The following is a 13,790-nucleotide window of genomic DNA, read 5'->3' as shown; positions in this document are numbered from 1 at the left end:
CCGCTTTCGCGTGCTGTATATTCTCTGCATCCCCTTGACGACGGGTGGAAGCAGTTAGGGCCAGCATGAACTGCGGGATGATATCGAGAGCTCGCCAAGTGTCTGTTGGGTGGATCATGTTCGGAGAAACGAGGCCGGCTTGAACGAGGAGGTCCATCTTGCACACATCTGTCATATCACACCATCTGCCGGGTATGCATGACCGAGAGCCGATGCTGGTCCAGCTTTGGTCAAACGACCATCGATGGCACGTCATAACCTCGCGAGGAGCCGTATCCGGTGTGAATCCGACTGGAGGGAGGAAGACTGTCTCGCGCTTCAAGCGTTCCTCAATTGAGGCTGCTACTTCACGTAGCACCGAGTACTGACCGGCGCCATGGTCCAAAGCTAAGATCTGTATCTTCAGGGCCCGTGGCAGGCTTCAGGGCCCGTCGCAGGCTTGGAAAGTCGAATTGCCATGGCCCACTGTTGATTTTGGACTCGATCACACCTAGAGTGTGGGCCTTATGATGCTGTTTGAGTGCTCGGGAGAAGTCGAAAGTCTGGTGACAAGGAGCCGCATTGCATACGTGGATGTCCTGATTCATGAACAACATGGGAGTCGCGTCTGGCCCGCGCGAATTCGTAGAACACGCAATTTGTTCCCATACGGCGTCGAACAACGATGGGTCAAAGGCGAGATCGTTCTGATGATAGGCCGACTCGTAGTACCGGATATTGAATTGTTTGTAGCTTAGTTGCGTTGCGGTACCTCCGCGCTTGGTGACCGTGTAAGTCGTGAGCAGCTGTTTGATGATCCGAGACAACGCACAGTAGTACAGATTGTAGAATGTCATGCAAGAGAAACCAGCCTGGCAATCATCGCATACAACGATACCCGCATGGCTCGCTTCAAAGAGCATCCGCCCATGAACAGCCATCTCATGACGCGCTTGGGTCATGATGTCTCCAATCTTGAAGACCTCTTTGCACGGCAGAATCCAGCAGTACCCGTCACTACGTGGGACGATGAATTCTGGCAGAGGACCGGTGGCAGGGCCTCCATAAGCAAGAGAGCGGTCTCCATCCGCGGAGTGGTCTACACCGATGCCGGAGTGGTAGTCGGTTGTGTGCTGCTCATTGACATTGCGCTGGTGCTGGGCGGTATGGAGGTGGTACTCGGAAGGGTCGTCGCCAATAATGGGTCGGTCATCGATGCTGTTGTCGGCAGTAACTCTGTGAGGAGCATCGCGCCGATGCTTCAGTGCTCGCTCGGCGGAAGGATGCGGTGGACTAGCACTCTGTCCCCGTTTCGGTGGTTTAGGTGGTAAGCAGAGAAGGTCGGCGTACCTCCGACGCATCGTTCTCGTCCTCCACAAACAACACCTGAAAGCACTTCCATCGGAAAGGATCGAGCTCATTGACAATCTCCACCATATCATCCTGCCAATTGAGCGTACAGACGACGGTGTTCAGCTTGAACTTGAAGCTCGACTCACGGCACCAGTCACGGATACGGAACAGCTGTCTGATATGCTCACCCTTACCGCGGCCGATGTTGATGTTCGTCTTCTCGTCAAAGCTGTCGCAGCTGGTACCCAGTACACCAACATACTTTCCGTTTTCATCAAGCCACTGTTTGGTAACTTTGGAGCCGTTGGAAATGATCGAGACCGATTCGAGGTTGAGGTCGACCTTGCAGTACTTGACCAGCATGGCTAGCTTTTTGTGATACATGAACGGTTCGCCGCCTACACGAATCACCAGCATGGCTCGGATGAGCCTGACAGTTAGTGGCACACAAACCCGCAAAGTTCATCATTCGCATGCCTGCATCCTTCAGCAGTTCCAGCCCACGCTTTACGTCCGCTTCTGGGGCGACATAGCTGGTCCTTTCAGTGTGGAAGCAGAAGATGCACGTTTAGTTGCACTTGCGCGTGAAGTGGTAGTTGACCGAGACGGGCGTTGTTCGCTTGCAGTGCTGCCATAAACGAACGGCAGAGGAGGCAATACCAAGAAGAAGCGTAACGATGGTAAGGACGGCAGTGATGATTGACATTCCGGTCGGGGTATGATCAGATACGGCTCTTTTGCGGTAGGTCGGTGGGAGATCTCTCGCTTATGAGTGGTAAGTGGCAAACAACACCTTCTTTGCTCGAGGTGTGTTTGTGCAAGGCGACAATGACACACTCGAGGACATGCATCTTGCATCAACTGGGCGCCAGCTCGGCGACAAAGCACGTTTGTGTGGGACTGCTCTAAGTCTGCGTTTGTATCCTTGGTCCTGCCGTTCACCTTCGTCATATCTGCGGCAGCGTTGTGCGGTGCACTCTCAGTCCAAGGCGTTAGAGCCGGCCGGCCAAGGGACGTCTACTGTTGTACAGCGACAATGTCGAAAAAGTGTATGTTTCAATGTTCGACCTCTAACAACACCTCTCGCCGCGCTCCGGGCATTCATCACACCATTATCTTACGCCTTACCCAACCCCTCATTACAGACACAGTTTCCCATGGCTGACACCGATCACTCGCAACCAGCCTCAACAACTTCGCCGCTATCTCTCGAGATTTCTTCATTTCGACTGCCCAGGTGCAGGCAAAGGTACCCTCTGTCGCCGTATTGCGAAGGACAGTGCAAGCGAGCACAATGCGAACCTTACATGGCATCACCTCTCCGTTGTCGACTACCTTCGCGAATTGAATCGTCAGCAAGGTCCACTCTCCGGCGAGATCATCGGCGGACTATCCGACGCAGACTTCAGGACACATGTCGAGATGCAGATCTTGCTGCCAGCAGAGGCCATCGCAACCATTCTCGCACACAGGATGGAGATGGAGCGACAGTGCGAAGGAGTCAGCAGGTTCTTGATCGACGGGGTTCGCGAACGGTGGAGTCGGCTGAGGCGTTCGAGCGGAAGGTCAGTCTAATGAAGCTGTTCGCCTTGCTCACTTCGTCGCGTTACTGACGACTTTGTTCTTGACAGTTCGGTCGATCCTCAAATGTCCTCTGGTTGCACTGTCCCAAATCAACAGCCCAGTCTCGCTTCGTTGAGCATCGCCGCAGCGCCACTGACGACGCCACTATATTCAAGAAACGCCTTGTAGAGTTCCAAGATCAGAACCCGGCGATCGAAAGGAGATACCGAGCGATACGCCTGGTATCTACCGTTATGTTCACGGTTTGCAGGGTCCAGTGCTCATAAGACCTTCTATGATTGACTCGAAGAAAAATGTGGAACAAGTTCGCTCGGAGCTCCTCGGGCTAATGTCGAGGGCTGAAGAAGTACAAGCCGACATGAACTCCATCTCGAAGTTGAGGAGGACTACGCCGAACGTGCGAAAACAACCTTGGGAATCATTGAGTCATGTCCGCGGCAGAGCGATGTGTTGCATCTGGCCAGCCTGCGTCGTTGCCGGTTCCTTCGAAGGTGTAAAGTTAATCGTTTCAGGTCAGCTCGGATTATGTGTTCAAGCTACCGCTTGAGAAAGCTGTAAGAGATCTTGCTGGTAGATGGCGCTTTGCTGTACTTGTAGATAAGGTACTGCGCGATATCAGCGCTTCGTTGAAGTTCTCAGCATCTTCGACCCTTGCAACGGGCAAGTCTGCATCCGGCACAAACTTCCCTATGTCAGCATTTTCGGCACTCACTAAACTTGTGCCTTTCGGCAGTGCCAACACTTACTAGACATACCGGGTCCCTTTAACCCGACACACCTGGTTTTGCACTGACTGTGCGGGGTTGGTGGGAAGTCATTGATGTTCCTTTCCAACATGACTCAAATCATGTCTTCAGCGCTGGCCCATGTCCACAATATCTCACAATGGAGCCGTCCAACCTCGACAAGCAATTTGGGCGCACGACGGAGGAGCCCAGGTATCTGGACTTCAAACATAGCCAACCTGGCCAGTCCGGACTGAACAAGTTCTCTTCCACTCTGACCCGCGAACATGACTTCCCAGCAGCACAGGCTATGCTGTATGCCGCTGGCGTACCAGACGAACTTACCCTCAAGAACTTCCCACAAGTTGGTATTGCTTCGGTGTGGTGGGAGGGTAACCCATGCAACATGCACCTGCTTGATCTCGGCAAGGAAGTGAAGCGGTCGATACAGGCTCAGGACATGCTAGCATGGCAATACAACACTATTGGTGTCTCGGATGGCATCACTATGGGCGGCGATGGCATGCGATTCAGCCTGCAGACTCGGGAAATTATTGCAGATTCGATTGAGACTGTGACCTGTGCCCAGTTCCATGACGCTTGCATTACCATTCCCGGATGCGACAAGAACATGCCTGGGTGCGTGATGGGCATGGCAAGGCACAACAGACCTTCGATCATGGTCTATGGCGGTACTATAAACCCTGGCTACTCCGGTCTTCTCCAAAAGACCATCAACATAACCACCGCATTGGAAGCACACGGAGCGTACCTATACGACAGCCTGAAGAATCCCAACGATCCGTCACAGACAAAGGATGAGATTCTATCCGACCTGGAGAAGCATGCGTGTCCCGGTCAAGGCGCTTGCGGCGGCATGTTCACTGCGAACACTATGGCGACAGCGATTGAAACGCTCGGGCTGTCTCTACCAGGCTCGGCTTCCACACCCGCCACCAGTCCCGAAAAGATGCGCGAATGTCAGAAAGTGGCCAAAGCGATCAAAGTGTGCATGGAGCAGGACATTACGCCGAGGAAGTGTCTCACGAAGAAGTCGTTCGAAAATGCCTTGGTCATGATGATGGCCTTGGGTGGGAGCACGAACGGTGTGCTGCACTTGCTTGCCATGGCCGGCACAGCTGGCGTTGATCTAAGTCTCGATGACTTCCAGAAAGTTTCGAATCGCATACCCTTCATCGCAGATTTGGCACCCTCCGGCAAGCACCTCATGGCCGATCTCTACGAGATTGGCGGGGTGTCAAGCGTGCACAAACTGCTCATTGCTGCTGGGCTCTTGGATGGCAGCACTATCACTGTAACCGGTAAGACTTTAGCGGAGAATGTAGAGAGCTGGCCAAGTCTAAAGCAGGGCCAAGAGATCATTCGCTCGTTAGACAATCCCATCAAGCCGACCGGTCACATTGAGATTCTGTACGGTAACCTCGCACCACAGGGTGCTGTGGCTAAGATCACTGGCAAAGAAGGCATGAGCTTTACAGGCAAAGCTCGCGTCTTCAACAAGGAGCACGAGCTCGATGACGCGCTCAACAAAGGTCAAATCCCAAAGACCGAAAATCTAGTTCTCATAGTTCGCTTTGAAGGTCCGAAGGGTGGCCCTGGCATGCCCGAGCAACTCAAAGCCTCCGCCGCTATCATGGGTGCCGGCCTCAAGAACGTCGCCCTCATCACTGACGGACGGTATTCGGGTGCTTCGCACGGCTTTATTGTCGGGCACATCACGCCCGAGGCGGCGGTAGGCGGGCCTATCGCGGTAGTACAGGATGGCGATATGGTGACAATAGATGCGAATAAGCATACCCTTGATATGGATGTGAGTCAGGAAGAGATTGAAAGGAGGCTGCAGGCGTGGCGACCACCAAGGATGCCGGTGACGAGAGGCGTGTTAGCCAAGTATGCACACCTTGTCGGCGACGCGAGTCGAGGAGCGATGACAGATTTGTTCTGATCCCTGCATATACATGCTCCTGTATATACCTTTCAAAAGTGTTATATTCTCTAAAAGTGTTACTGGACAGACGCACAGGAACGATATCTTGTGTCGCTATGTGGGTTCCTTCTCATTCGAAAGCGGGCCGACCTCATGTCCTGCAGCCTCAACACTTGTTCCACCAACATTGAGGATCACCAACACTAGCCCACGCTAATGCTGAATACAGCCGCTGTTCAAATTTCTAGATCCAGCGTGCGGCACATATCCTTACATCGTTCAACTTCCGCCTTCTGCCGTGCAAGAGCTCTTTGCCAAGCCCGCAAGATGTCGAACATGAAAGTGGTCAACACGAAGAAAAGCATGCAGCGTACGTGTCTCGGCTCGAAACCGCTGATACATAAGTGATTGCTAACGATATACTCAGCTGTCGGTCCATACGTGAGTGTCCTTCGAGCCGGCTCGTGCCTCGCTGAAGCGACTGTGAACGGTAGTACTGCGGTCGAAGCTGACTTTCGCCACAGTCCCAAGCCATTATAGCAGGTCCTCATATCTTCGTCTCCGGACAGTAAGTATACCGGTGTACCCACTTCTGAGACGTTACTGATACTTTGAACCCAAAACTGCTAGGATACCAGCGGATGCCGCAGGCAACCTCACTCAAGGCAGTATTGCGGACAAAACAAAAGCATGCTGCGAGGGCCTCAAGAACATCCTCGAGGAAGCTGGGAGTTCGCTCTCAAGTATAGTGAAGGTGCGAGGCCCCAGCTCTTCCCGCTTGTTCAGCATACTGATTGTCGCCTGAAAAGGTCACTGTATTCTTAACAGACATGGCAAATTTCGGCGAGATGAACAGCGTTTACGAGCAGTACTTCACGCACAGACCGGCCAGATCCTGTGTGGCAGTCAAGGAGCTACCGAAAGGCGTGCCGGTAGAGATCGAGGCAATTGCTTTGAGTGTGACAAACTAAGCTTGCAACATAGGCGGCAGTGCCGGCCTGTGCCTGGCTGAGCCGAGCTGATGCTGAGTGGCTGTGGTGACATTCCGCCTATTGTTTCATGATCAGCTGAAGGCTCCACATGCTGCTGGTGCTGCGCAGCGGCATTCGAGCCAATGCTAGATCATGCACCGAAGCGGAGTTACTGAATACCGGTACAGCAGAGACGGTTGTTCCTCCAAACGGCACGCTACAGCAGCCCTATCCCATCTTGGTCGTCTCTAGAACGCCTTGCCAAGATGCTAGTCATCTCACGTCCAGCCGTAACTCCACTGGTAAGCCAAAGCGCCTAACCCATGCCGTATCCCAATGTAAACACGAACGCCACGCTTTAACGCTATCACTTGCTGCAAGTATGGCAAAGCACCAGCTCTAGATCCGAGCAGCGTGCTGGATCCCGGAATGTCCATCGGAGCTTAGTAGCAGAGCTGTTGCGCGCCCGCGCCACTGCCATATAGTCATTGGAGTGGCATAAAGCCGAAATGCGTCGGCGCTTCCACCGGGCTGGCGAACTGTTGTGTCGTCTGCATCATCCCTGGCAGCAGACCTGCAGCAGTCGACGCCTGAGCTAGACTCTGCGCCTCGAGTTCTTGCCACTTGCGGGCACAGAAACGGGCGGGCCATCGTTCTTGGACCCCGTGTTCGAGCATCTACTTCGAGATCAGTCTGTGTTGACAAGAATAGTGTTGCTGGATGCTTGCTCACCCTCGTGCTAATAATGTCCCACTTGGACTTCTCCCAGTACTCGTACGCCTGTCTTAATGCTGTGACGTCCTGTTGCTCCCAAACCCTGTGCTTCTCGCGTAGGCGTTTATACCGCATCTGCAGCGCAGGGACCTGTGGGCTCTCGCCCCTATCGGTCTCAAAGCGGTAAGCGATGTCCTTCCACGACAGATTCTCGTCCTCCTTGAGTTGCACCAGGAAGCGGTCGCCCTCGCTCAGGTCGGCGGTGGCAGCGGAGGTTGTGCGTTTGCGGCGCTTGGAAGAGCCGCTGGCTTCGGCACGGTCTTCTTCCTCCCTTGACCGCTTTAGAGTCACAACGCCGGCCGGATTGGGTGCAATGTTGGGGTACGATCTCCGCGGCTGTGGATGTCTGATCTCTGGCGGACTAGCCGTTGATGCGCTGTATTGTTCGTCAACTGGGTATTGGAAGACAGTAGGAGGGAAGGTCGAGGTTAATGGAGTAGGGTCTGCGGCTGTCGTGTATTGAATTCCGAGTCCTGATGATGTTGCAGGCCACGCGATACTGTCTGGCATCGGACCAAAGGTGCTGGGACTACTCTTCGGTCTGTTTGGGTCTTGGAAGTGCGGCGGTAATGGTTGATGGCCCATGTGCGCCGGGTACGAGTGCTGCTGCTGCAATCCGAACTGTGAGCCCGAGAGATCCGGAACAGATGCTTTAGCATATGCCGTCCATGGTTGGCTCTCAACGGTCGATGACGGGAACGGCGTGGAATATGGGTTGTTGAAGGCATACTGAAACATCATTAGAACCGGTCTGAAGACACGACGTGGGTGGAAGAGACATACAGAAGTCGGAGCATACCATTCAGTACTGACAATCCCAGCAGCAACGTCTCCGCACATTTGATCCGGGTCAACGGCCCCTGTTAATGTTGAGTAGCTCTGACCAGAGGTCATGCTTGGCGACGACGATGATGAAGCTGGTGGCAGCGTTGCATGAACGGCAGGACCGATAAGCGACAGAAGGATGACGCCTCTTGTTGTTGTGGGTCAGTACAGCAGTCACGAGCAAGTGCTTGCGGAACCCCCAAAAGCAGCAACTTGTTGTTCTGCATCTGACCGAAGAGGACGGACATGTTGGAGTATCTATGTAGGATCGACCATGTCCAAGCCCGCTTCAATAGAAGAACAATGACTGCGGTGCATGCTTCCCATGATAGACGTTAGGTCAGTGAAGCATGAGCACAGATCGCTCGCCTGGGGCTTAGGTACATGTGCCCGGACTCGCGGCTGGGCTTATTTTGAGAGCATTGTAGATGGTACGGCTAGGTTAGAGCGGCTCTACCGTGAGAAGGAAGGCACCGAAGGCTAGCGTCTATTCCCGCGTGAGAGTGCGCCACCTGCAAGCGTTAACGGTCACAGCCACGGGCCGTGTGGGAATAGACATGCTGTCTTGGAAGAGTTTGATAAGATGGGGTCGAAGTGGGCTCCAACTTAGTCATGTACATTAGCCGCTGGGGGCGGAAACCCATCTGTCTGGATGGTCAATTGGCATGAAGCGGCGTAGGCGAATGCACATAGCTGTTGGCAACAACGAAACATGAATTTTGGCGTCGCTCTTGTGACGCGCTTTACATCATTCTGCAACAGGCGACAGCGCTGATGGGTGTTATTGTTCTTGGCCCTGTCGAGCATACCCAGAGCTTGATGTCAGGAAGCGGGAAGCCTGCTTAGAAGCTGACGCTAGACGACAACTATATCTTCGCGGCCTGCGGGTCATGGAAGGACGCGATGCGGCTCTTCACCGACGTGCTGATTGCTGGCCTTGATTGCGATGTACTCCCAGGGTATCGAGCGTTGAGACCACCGAACGGTAGGTATGTGGCAGTCAGTGAAGGAGAAGCATGTCGCACCGCCATAACGACGAGGATGCACAAGGAAACGGCAATGCTTTGGCTAAGAAACTCTCCACCATTGTGCACAGCAATGACGGTAAACAAGCGTGAAACGACAATCGTGTGGATGACGGTCGAGGATTGATTATGCAGCTTGAGGCTGAGAGACCTATTTTGGGACTGTGGTCCAAGCTTCTAACTTCACCTCCTCCCTCCCTGGATCTTGGGCCGCTTGAATTAGTCTGCATTCTGTATTCGTAGCTCTCTTCCTACATGAACAGCTAAAAGCTCCGTATTTGGCAACAACTGGGACGTTTCATCTAAGATTCGTGCGGTAGACTGTGCGCGTGGCTGAAACCCATGGCAGAGGTAGGCTTAGTCAAACGAATAATCTCCGCTAAGGAAGCAGACTAATGATCGTGGTAATCTCGACCGCCCCCAGCACAACTCCGACAATTCTCCATATTTGTCCAGCTCGACGTGCAGAGAGGGTTGCGAAGCTTTCCTATGAAGTCACAGAAGCGCGACATATGAGATTGGGAAACTTGGTGCCACCGGAGGGCTAGAACTCAGCTTCTGTCTTCCAACCATTTCTGCATACAGCCCGCTCAGCTGAACGGAGGCAGCATTTGGCCGCCCTCATACAGGCATCGTCGCGATCGAGTGCCTCTTTCTCAAGCTCAGCCGTCAAACGAGACCAGTCGACCTGTCTTAGAGCCGACAAGCTATAGACGGTCAGTGGCCACAAAGCATTGGCGGCGACTTTGGGAGGGTTGAAGTGAGCCCCCAGTCTCACAAGAAGTCCACCTTTGCTTCTTGCAGGTCGCTTTCCGCACCGTTGACGTGGCCACCGTTCGTATCCTGCACATCCGCCGTTTCGGCGGCTTCGTCAACTTCGTCGCCAATGGCATTGTCGAGGTCCTCGATAGGGTAAGTCAGGATGGCAGCAATGCCTCCAAGGCCTTCCAGCCTCCTCCCGCTATCATGCATACTGCTCAGCACTCGAACCTCACCCCCCTGTGCCTTGACTTCATCCACCAGCTTAACCCAGCGCTTGCGCGTCTGGATGTTCTGGCTCCGAAACAGCGAGTTCGAGATAAGTAACGTCCCTCCGCCTTGGCCGACCGCGCCTCGGTCGACAGCCGCCTCACATTCGCGCGGTCCATACCACGCCCGTGCATCGTCTTTGCGGATCAGTTCGAAGAAGCGGTCCACCAGCTGCGACTCCCTTGCAAACTTCGTGTCGCTGAGCTTGCTGGTCACTGCTGGATTGCTCAATACTTCAGCCAGGCTATGCAGATGCCCTGACGCCGAGTGCGCTATGATAAGCTTCGGCACGAGCTGCTGCACCTGCTTGTTGCTACCTGTAGTAGCCTGAACTTTGATGTATTGCTGGAAACTGCTGGCTGTATACCCCGGACTTGCTATCACAACTGGCTTGGGGTCTGCTAAATCGACCTGCCGCAGAAGGGAGTCGAAAGTTGTTTGATAGAAACGATCTACCCTCTTCTCATGGTCGGTCGAGCCTGCGCGCTTCTTCGGAAGCTGCACGTCTATACGCTGTCGAAGGATTGTCTGATACTCCGTGATCAAGCAGATGTTCGCCAGACCCTCTTGCATAATGACCGCCCACAGCTGCGCCTTTGCATCTTGATTTACGGACTCTTTGAGGGTGTCCAGTGCTACGCTATCCCAGCCATCTGCCTTCTCGAGAGTGAAGTTACGCTGCAACTCCAAGTCCAAAGTGTGAAAGCTGCCCAGCTTGACGTGCTTGTTCTCTTCCGCTACTCGGCCAGACACATGTAGTTGTGCCGCCTGTGGATCAAAGTCCAGTTTGGTGACTCGAATGGTCAAGGTAATGTGCACACGCTCATTTGAGCGGCTACCAGAGGCCGACTCATTGATGATCTTTCGCACCGCAGAAGCACGGAGAAGGTCTGTAGGTCTTATAAGATTGTATGCGTGCCACTGCGGACAGATCAGCAACAATACTGCGAGTCTTGCGAGCGGGTTAGGACGAACATGCTCACCATGTCCTCGGGCTCTTCCGGCAGGAGGGTGGCGCTGCCCGAGCCATCTTTGCGCTCGATATTCTGCCTCACCAAACGCATGCTGTGTACCGATTGGGAATACAATACGGTAAAGCTTCAGTCGTGGGCGGGGATGGCGCTGAGATGCTTGAATAAGGTGCATATCCAAGCTTGGGCCACTGTCACTGGCCAATGATGCAATCTATGTACATGAACCATTGCCGCAATCGCTTCATTTCGTGCAGGTCAAAGACTATTCAAAAGAACGGTAGTCGAACGGCATGCGAGCCTCTTGTCGACTACATCTGTTATACAGCCAAGTGTCACCTTTACAAAAGCGAGCGTTTGCCACTCCAGCGAAGATGGCGTTCAACATCAAGTCCACCATCAAAATGCCTTCAGGCTACGAAATACCGGTACTCGGATACGGTAGGTGTCGAGTCTTTGCCTTCTCCTGCGTTTTGATACTTTAGCGTTACCGTACATAATTTCAGTCGCACTCTTTCCCGGGAGGCCGTTCGAATTGCTTGAGCTTGCTTAGAGCATTGTCCTAAAGAACTAACGCGCCTACTAGGCGTGTATCAAACGCCGGCGGACGTAGCAGAAGATGTAACGGAACATGCGATTAAGTGTGGATACAGACACGTGGACTCTGCCACAGTCTACCGTAATGAGCAACCCTCAGCAGCCGGTATGCTGAGAGCCGGAGTACCACGAGACCAGCTGTTCTTCACATCCAAAGTCCCACCTCGTAGCATCAACTACAACGATGCTAGAGCTGCCATCTCCGAAAGCTTGAAGAAGACAGGTTTGGATTACATTGATCTGTACCTTTTGCACGCGCCGTACGGTGGGACGGAGGGACGGCTCGGAGCATGGCGAGCGCTGGTTGAGGCAGTCGAAGAGGGCAAAGTCCGCTCGATTGGCGTGTCGAACTTTGGTGTTCACCATCTAGACGAGCTGGAGCAATGGCAAAAGGTACGTCGACGTAACCTTGGTCGGTTGGTTCGTGCTAATAGCGAGGTACAGCAACAATCCAAGGCTAAAGCAGGCATCCTCTCCGTGAACCAAATCGAGCTCCACCCGTGGCTGGCCAGACCGGATATCGTCAAATGGTGCGAGCAGCGTGGCGTAGTGCTAGAGGCCTACTCCCCGCTCGCTCGCAGCACGAGGATGAACGAACCGATACTCAAGCAATTAGGCGAGAAATACAATAAGACGCCGGCACAGATCATGCTACGATGGGGCCTGCAGAAAGGCTTCGTGATCTTACCCAAGAGTGTGACCCCTTCTCGCATTGAAGAGAACAAAGACTTGTACGACTTTGAGCTGTCGAAAGAGGACATGGCGAGTTTGAACACCGGGAAATACGAGCCGTCAACTTGGGACCCAACGACTTCGCCTCTTGGTTCGTAGTGGCGCGTTCTATAGTTGCGGTATGGGTTTGACTCCGACGCAGGTGGCGGCATTGCATGGCAATTCTTCTCCGGCAGCTTGCGCAGCTATGTGCGGCGACTTGGTATATGGTAACTGCATCAGAACGTGTAGATACTCGGCACCATGACCTGCAGAGGGCGAAGTCGGGTTACTACTTGCCGTTGCTACGCTGTCCAGCACTAAGCAGCAACCCGTTGGTGCCTTGGTGCGTTGGTATGGATGCATCAGCAGACTTATGACCGCCAAGCGGAGAAAAGACGCCAGAATAACAAGCGATTGTAGCCATCTTCCGGTCGCGCATGGCGAGGGGAGTCTTGTCATCCAGCATCATCTCGCGGATTTCGACATGCTTGTGACCGCCAGAAAGCACGCTTGACGCCATTCCAGACGGCTCGTTTGTGGAGTGTAGTGTCAACGACCAATCAGAAGCCTATGCTCTGCTCTTGTGACTGCGAAAAGAAGCTTCGAAGCTCGGCTTCTGTCTTTTGCGGGGCTGTGGAGAAGATCCGCGGAGCGATCCCCTTGGAACTTCTGTCACCGAGGTGAAGGTGAACGTCTGTCGAGGACTTCGAACGAGAAACATGGAAGACTGTCGTTAGAGGTAAGACAGCCGCAACAGTCCAGCTTGTCATCTCCGCTGATACTACTGCCGCTGTGCAAAGCCTGTGCTTGCGGCGGAGACGCCATATTCGTACTGGCCACGGCTCGTGACAGCAATCGCATCAGTCTTCGTGGTGGCAGCTGACTGCGCGAATCGCGCATATAGCTGTAGTGAGTTGATCAGCCACACCTTGGCTGTGGTGCTGGGACGACGCCATTCCTTCTGCCCGCGCATTTGGTCACAGCACAGCCAAACCTGCGCCAATCATCTCCGCAACAGGACGTTCAGCGAATAGCACTGCTGTGCCTGAAGCCACAACGGTCATATGCCTGCAAAGTGCAGTCCCTGCATGCACGGCGCCTTCTTGGAGCGTCTTTCTAAACGACGTAAGCGCTCGCATGATGCTCCTTTATGCCGCTCTGCAAAACCAACCGCAGCGACTCTGCCCAGCGGATGGTTGTGCCAAGGTTTACCCTGAGTATCTTGATGCGAAATAGGGCCGTAGCCACGGATGGCACCATAATCCGAAGGAGCGGGTCGGCCTACATGATTTCTG

At 53.8% G+C, this 13,790-nt stretch overlaps 6 protein-coding genes across 6 annotated transcripts; 3 read left to right on the top strand and 3 right to left on the bottom strand.

The window, feature by feature from the left end:
- Positions 1-347: 347 nt before the first annotated feature.
- BAUCODRAFT_21327 (uncharacterized protein) lies at positions 348-2,038 on the bottom strand (the record flags this gene model as incomplete). Its single annotated transcript, XM_007674666.1, has 5 exons — positions 348-1,280; positions 1,330-1,570; positions 1,595-1,730; positions 1,786-1,871; positions 1,911-2,038. The coding sequence occupies 5 exons, from the start codon at positions 2,036-2,038 to the stop codon at positions 348-350; spliced, it is 1,524 nt and encodes a 507-aa protein (XP_007672856.1).
- Positions 2,039-3,373: 1,335 nt separating this feature from the next.
- Positions 3,374-5,697, top strand: BAUCODRAFT_340119 (uncharacterized protein). The gene has a single exon (XM_007675026.1). It carries the CDS (start codon positions 3,802-3,804, stop codon positions 5,605-5,607), a length of 1,806 nt encoding a protein of 601 aa, XP_007673216.1. The 5' UTR covers positions 3,374-3,801; the 3' UTR covers positions 5,608-5,697.
- Positions 5,698-5,916: 219 nt separating this feature from the next.
- BAUCODRAFT_144950 (uncharacterized protein) lies at positions 5,917-6,560 on the top strand (the record flags this gene model as incomplete). Its single annotated transcript, XM_007675025.1, has 5 exons — positions 5,917-5,959; positions 6,017-6,030; positions 6,114-6,157; positions 6,220-6,343; positions 6,399-6,560. 5 exons carry the CDS (start codon positions 5,917-5,919, stop codon positions 6,558-6,560), a joined length of 387 nt encoding a protein of 128 aa, XP_007673215.1.
- Positions 6,561-7,045: 485 nt separating this feature from the next.
- BAUCODRAFT_144949 (uncharacterized protein) lies at positions 7,046-8,407 on the bottom strand (the record flags this gene model as incomplete). The annotated part of the gene is made up of 4 exons (XM_007675024.1): positions 7,046-7,237; positions 7,293-8,063; positions 8,118-8,307; positions 8,373-8,407. The coding sequence occupies 4 exons, from the start codon at positions 8,405-8,407 to the stop codon at positions 7,046-7,048; spliced, it is 1,188 nt and encodes a 395-aa protein (XP_007673214.1).
- Positions 8,408-9,686: 1,279 nt separating this feature from the next.
- BAUCODRAFT_340166 (uncharacterized protein) lies at positions 9,687-11,628 on the bottom strand. Its single transcript, XM_007675023.1, has 2 exons — positions 11,197-11,628; positions 9,687-11,134 (listed from the first exon to the last, which is right to left on the bottom strand). Exons 1-2 carry the CDS (start codon positions 11,275-11,277, stop codon positions 9,959-9,961), a joined length of 1,257 nt encoding a protein of 418 aa, XP_007673213.1. The 5' UTR covers positions 11,278-11,628; the 3' UTR covers positions 9,687-9,958.
- On the top strand, positions 11,589-12,612 carry BAUCODRAFT_21322 (uncharacterized protein; the record flags this gene model as incomplete). Its single annotated transcript, XM_007674665.1, has 2 exons — positions 11,589-11,625; positions 11,771-12,612. 2 exons carry the CDS (start codon positions 11,589-11,591, stop codon positions 12,610-12,612), a joined length of 879 nt encoding a protein of 292 aa, XP_007672855.1.
- Positions 12,613-13,790: the final 1,178 nt, after the last annotated feature.

Source organism: Baudoinia panamericana (genome assembly GCF_000338955.1).
Source record: "Baudoinia panamericana UAMH 10762 unplaced genomic scaffold BAUCOscaffold_2, whole genome shotgun sequence".
NCBI classification, from domain to species: Eukaryota; Fungi; Ascomycota; class Dothideomycetes; order Mycosphaerellales; family Teratosphaeriaceae; genus Baudoinia; species Baudoinia panamericana.
This window is presented reverse-complemented; position numbering and strand designations above follow the sequence as displayed.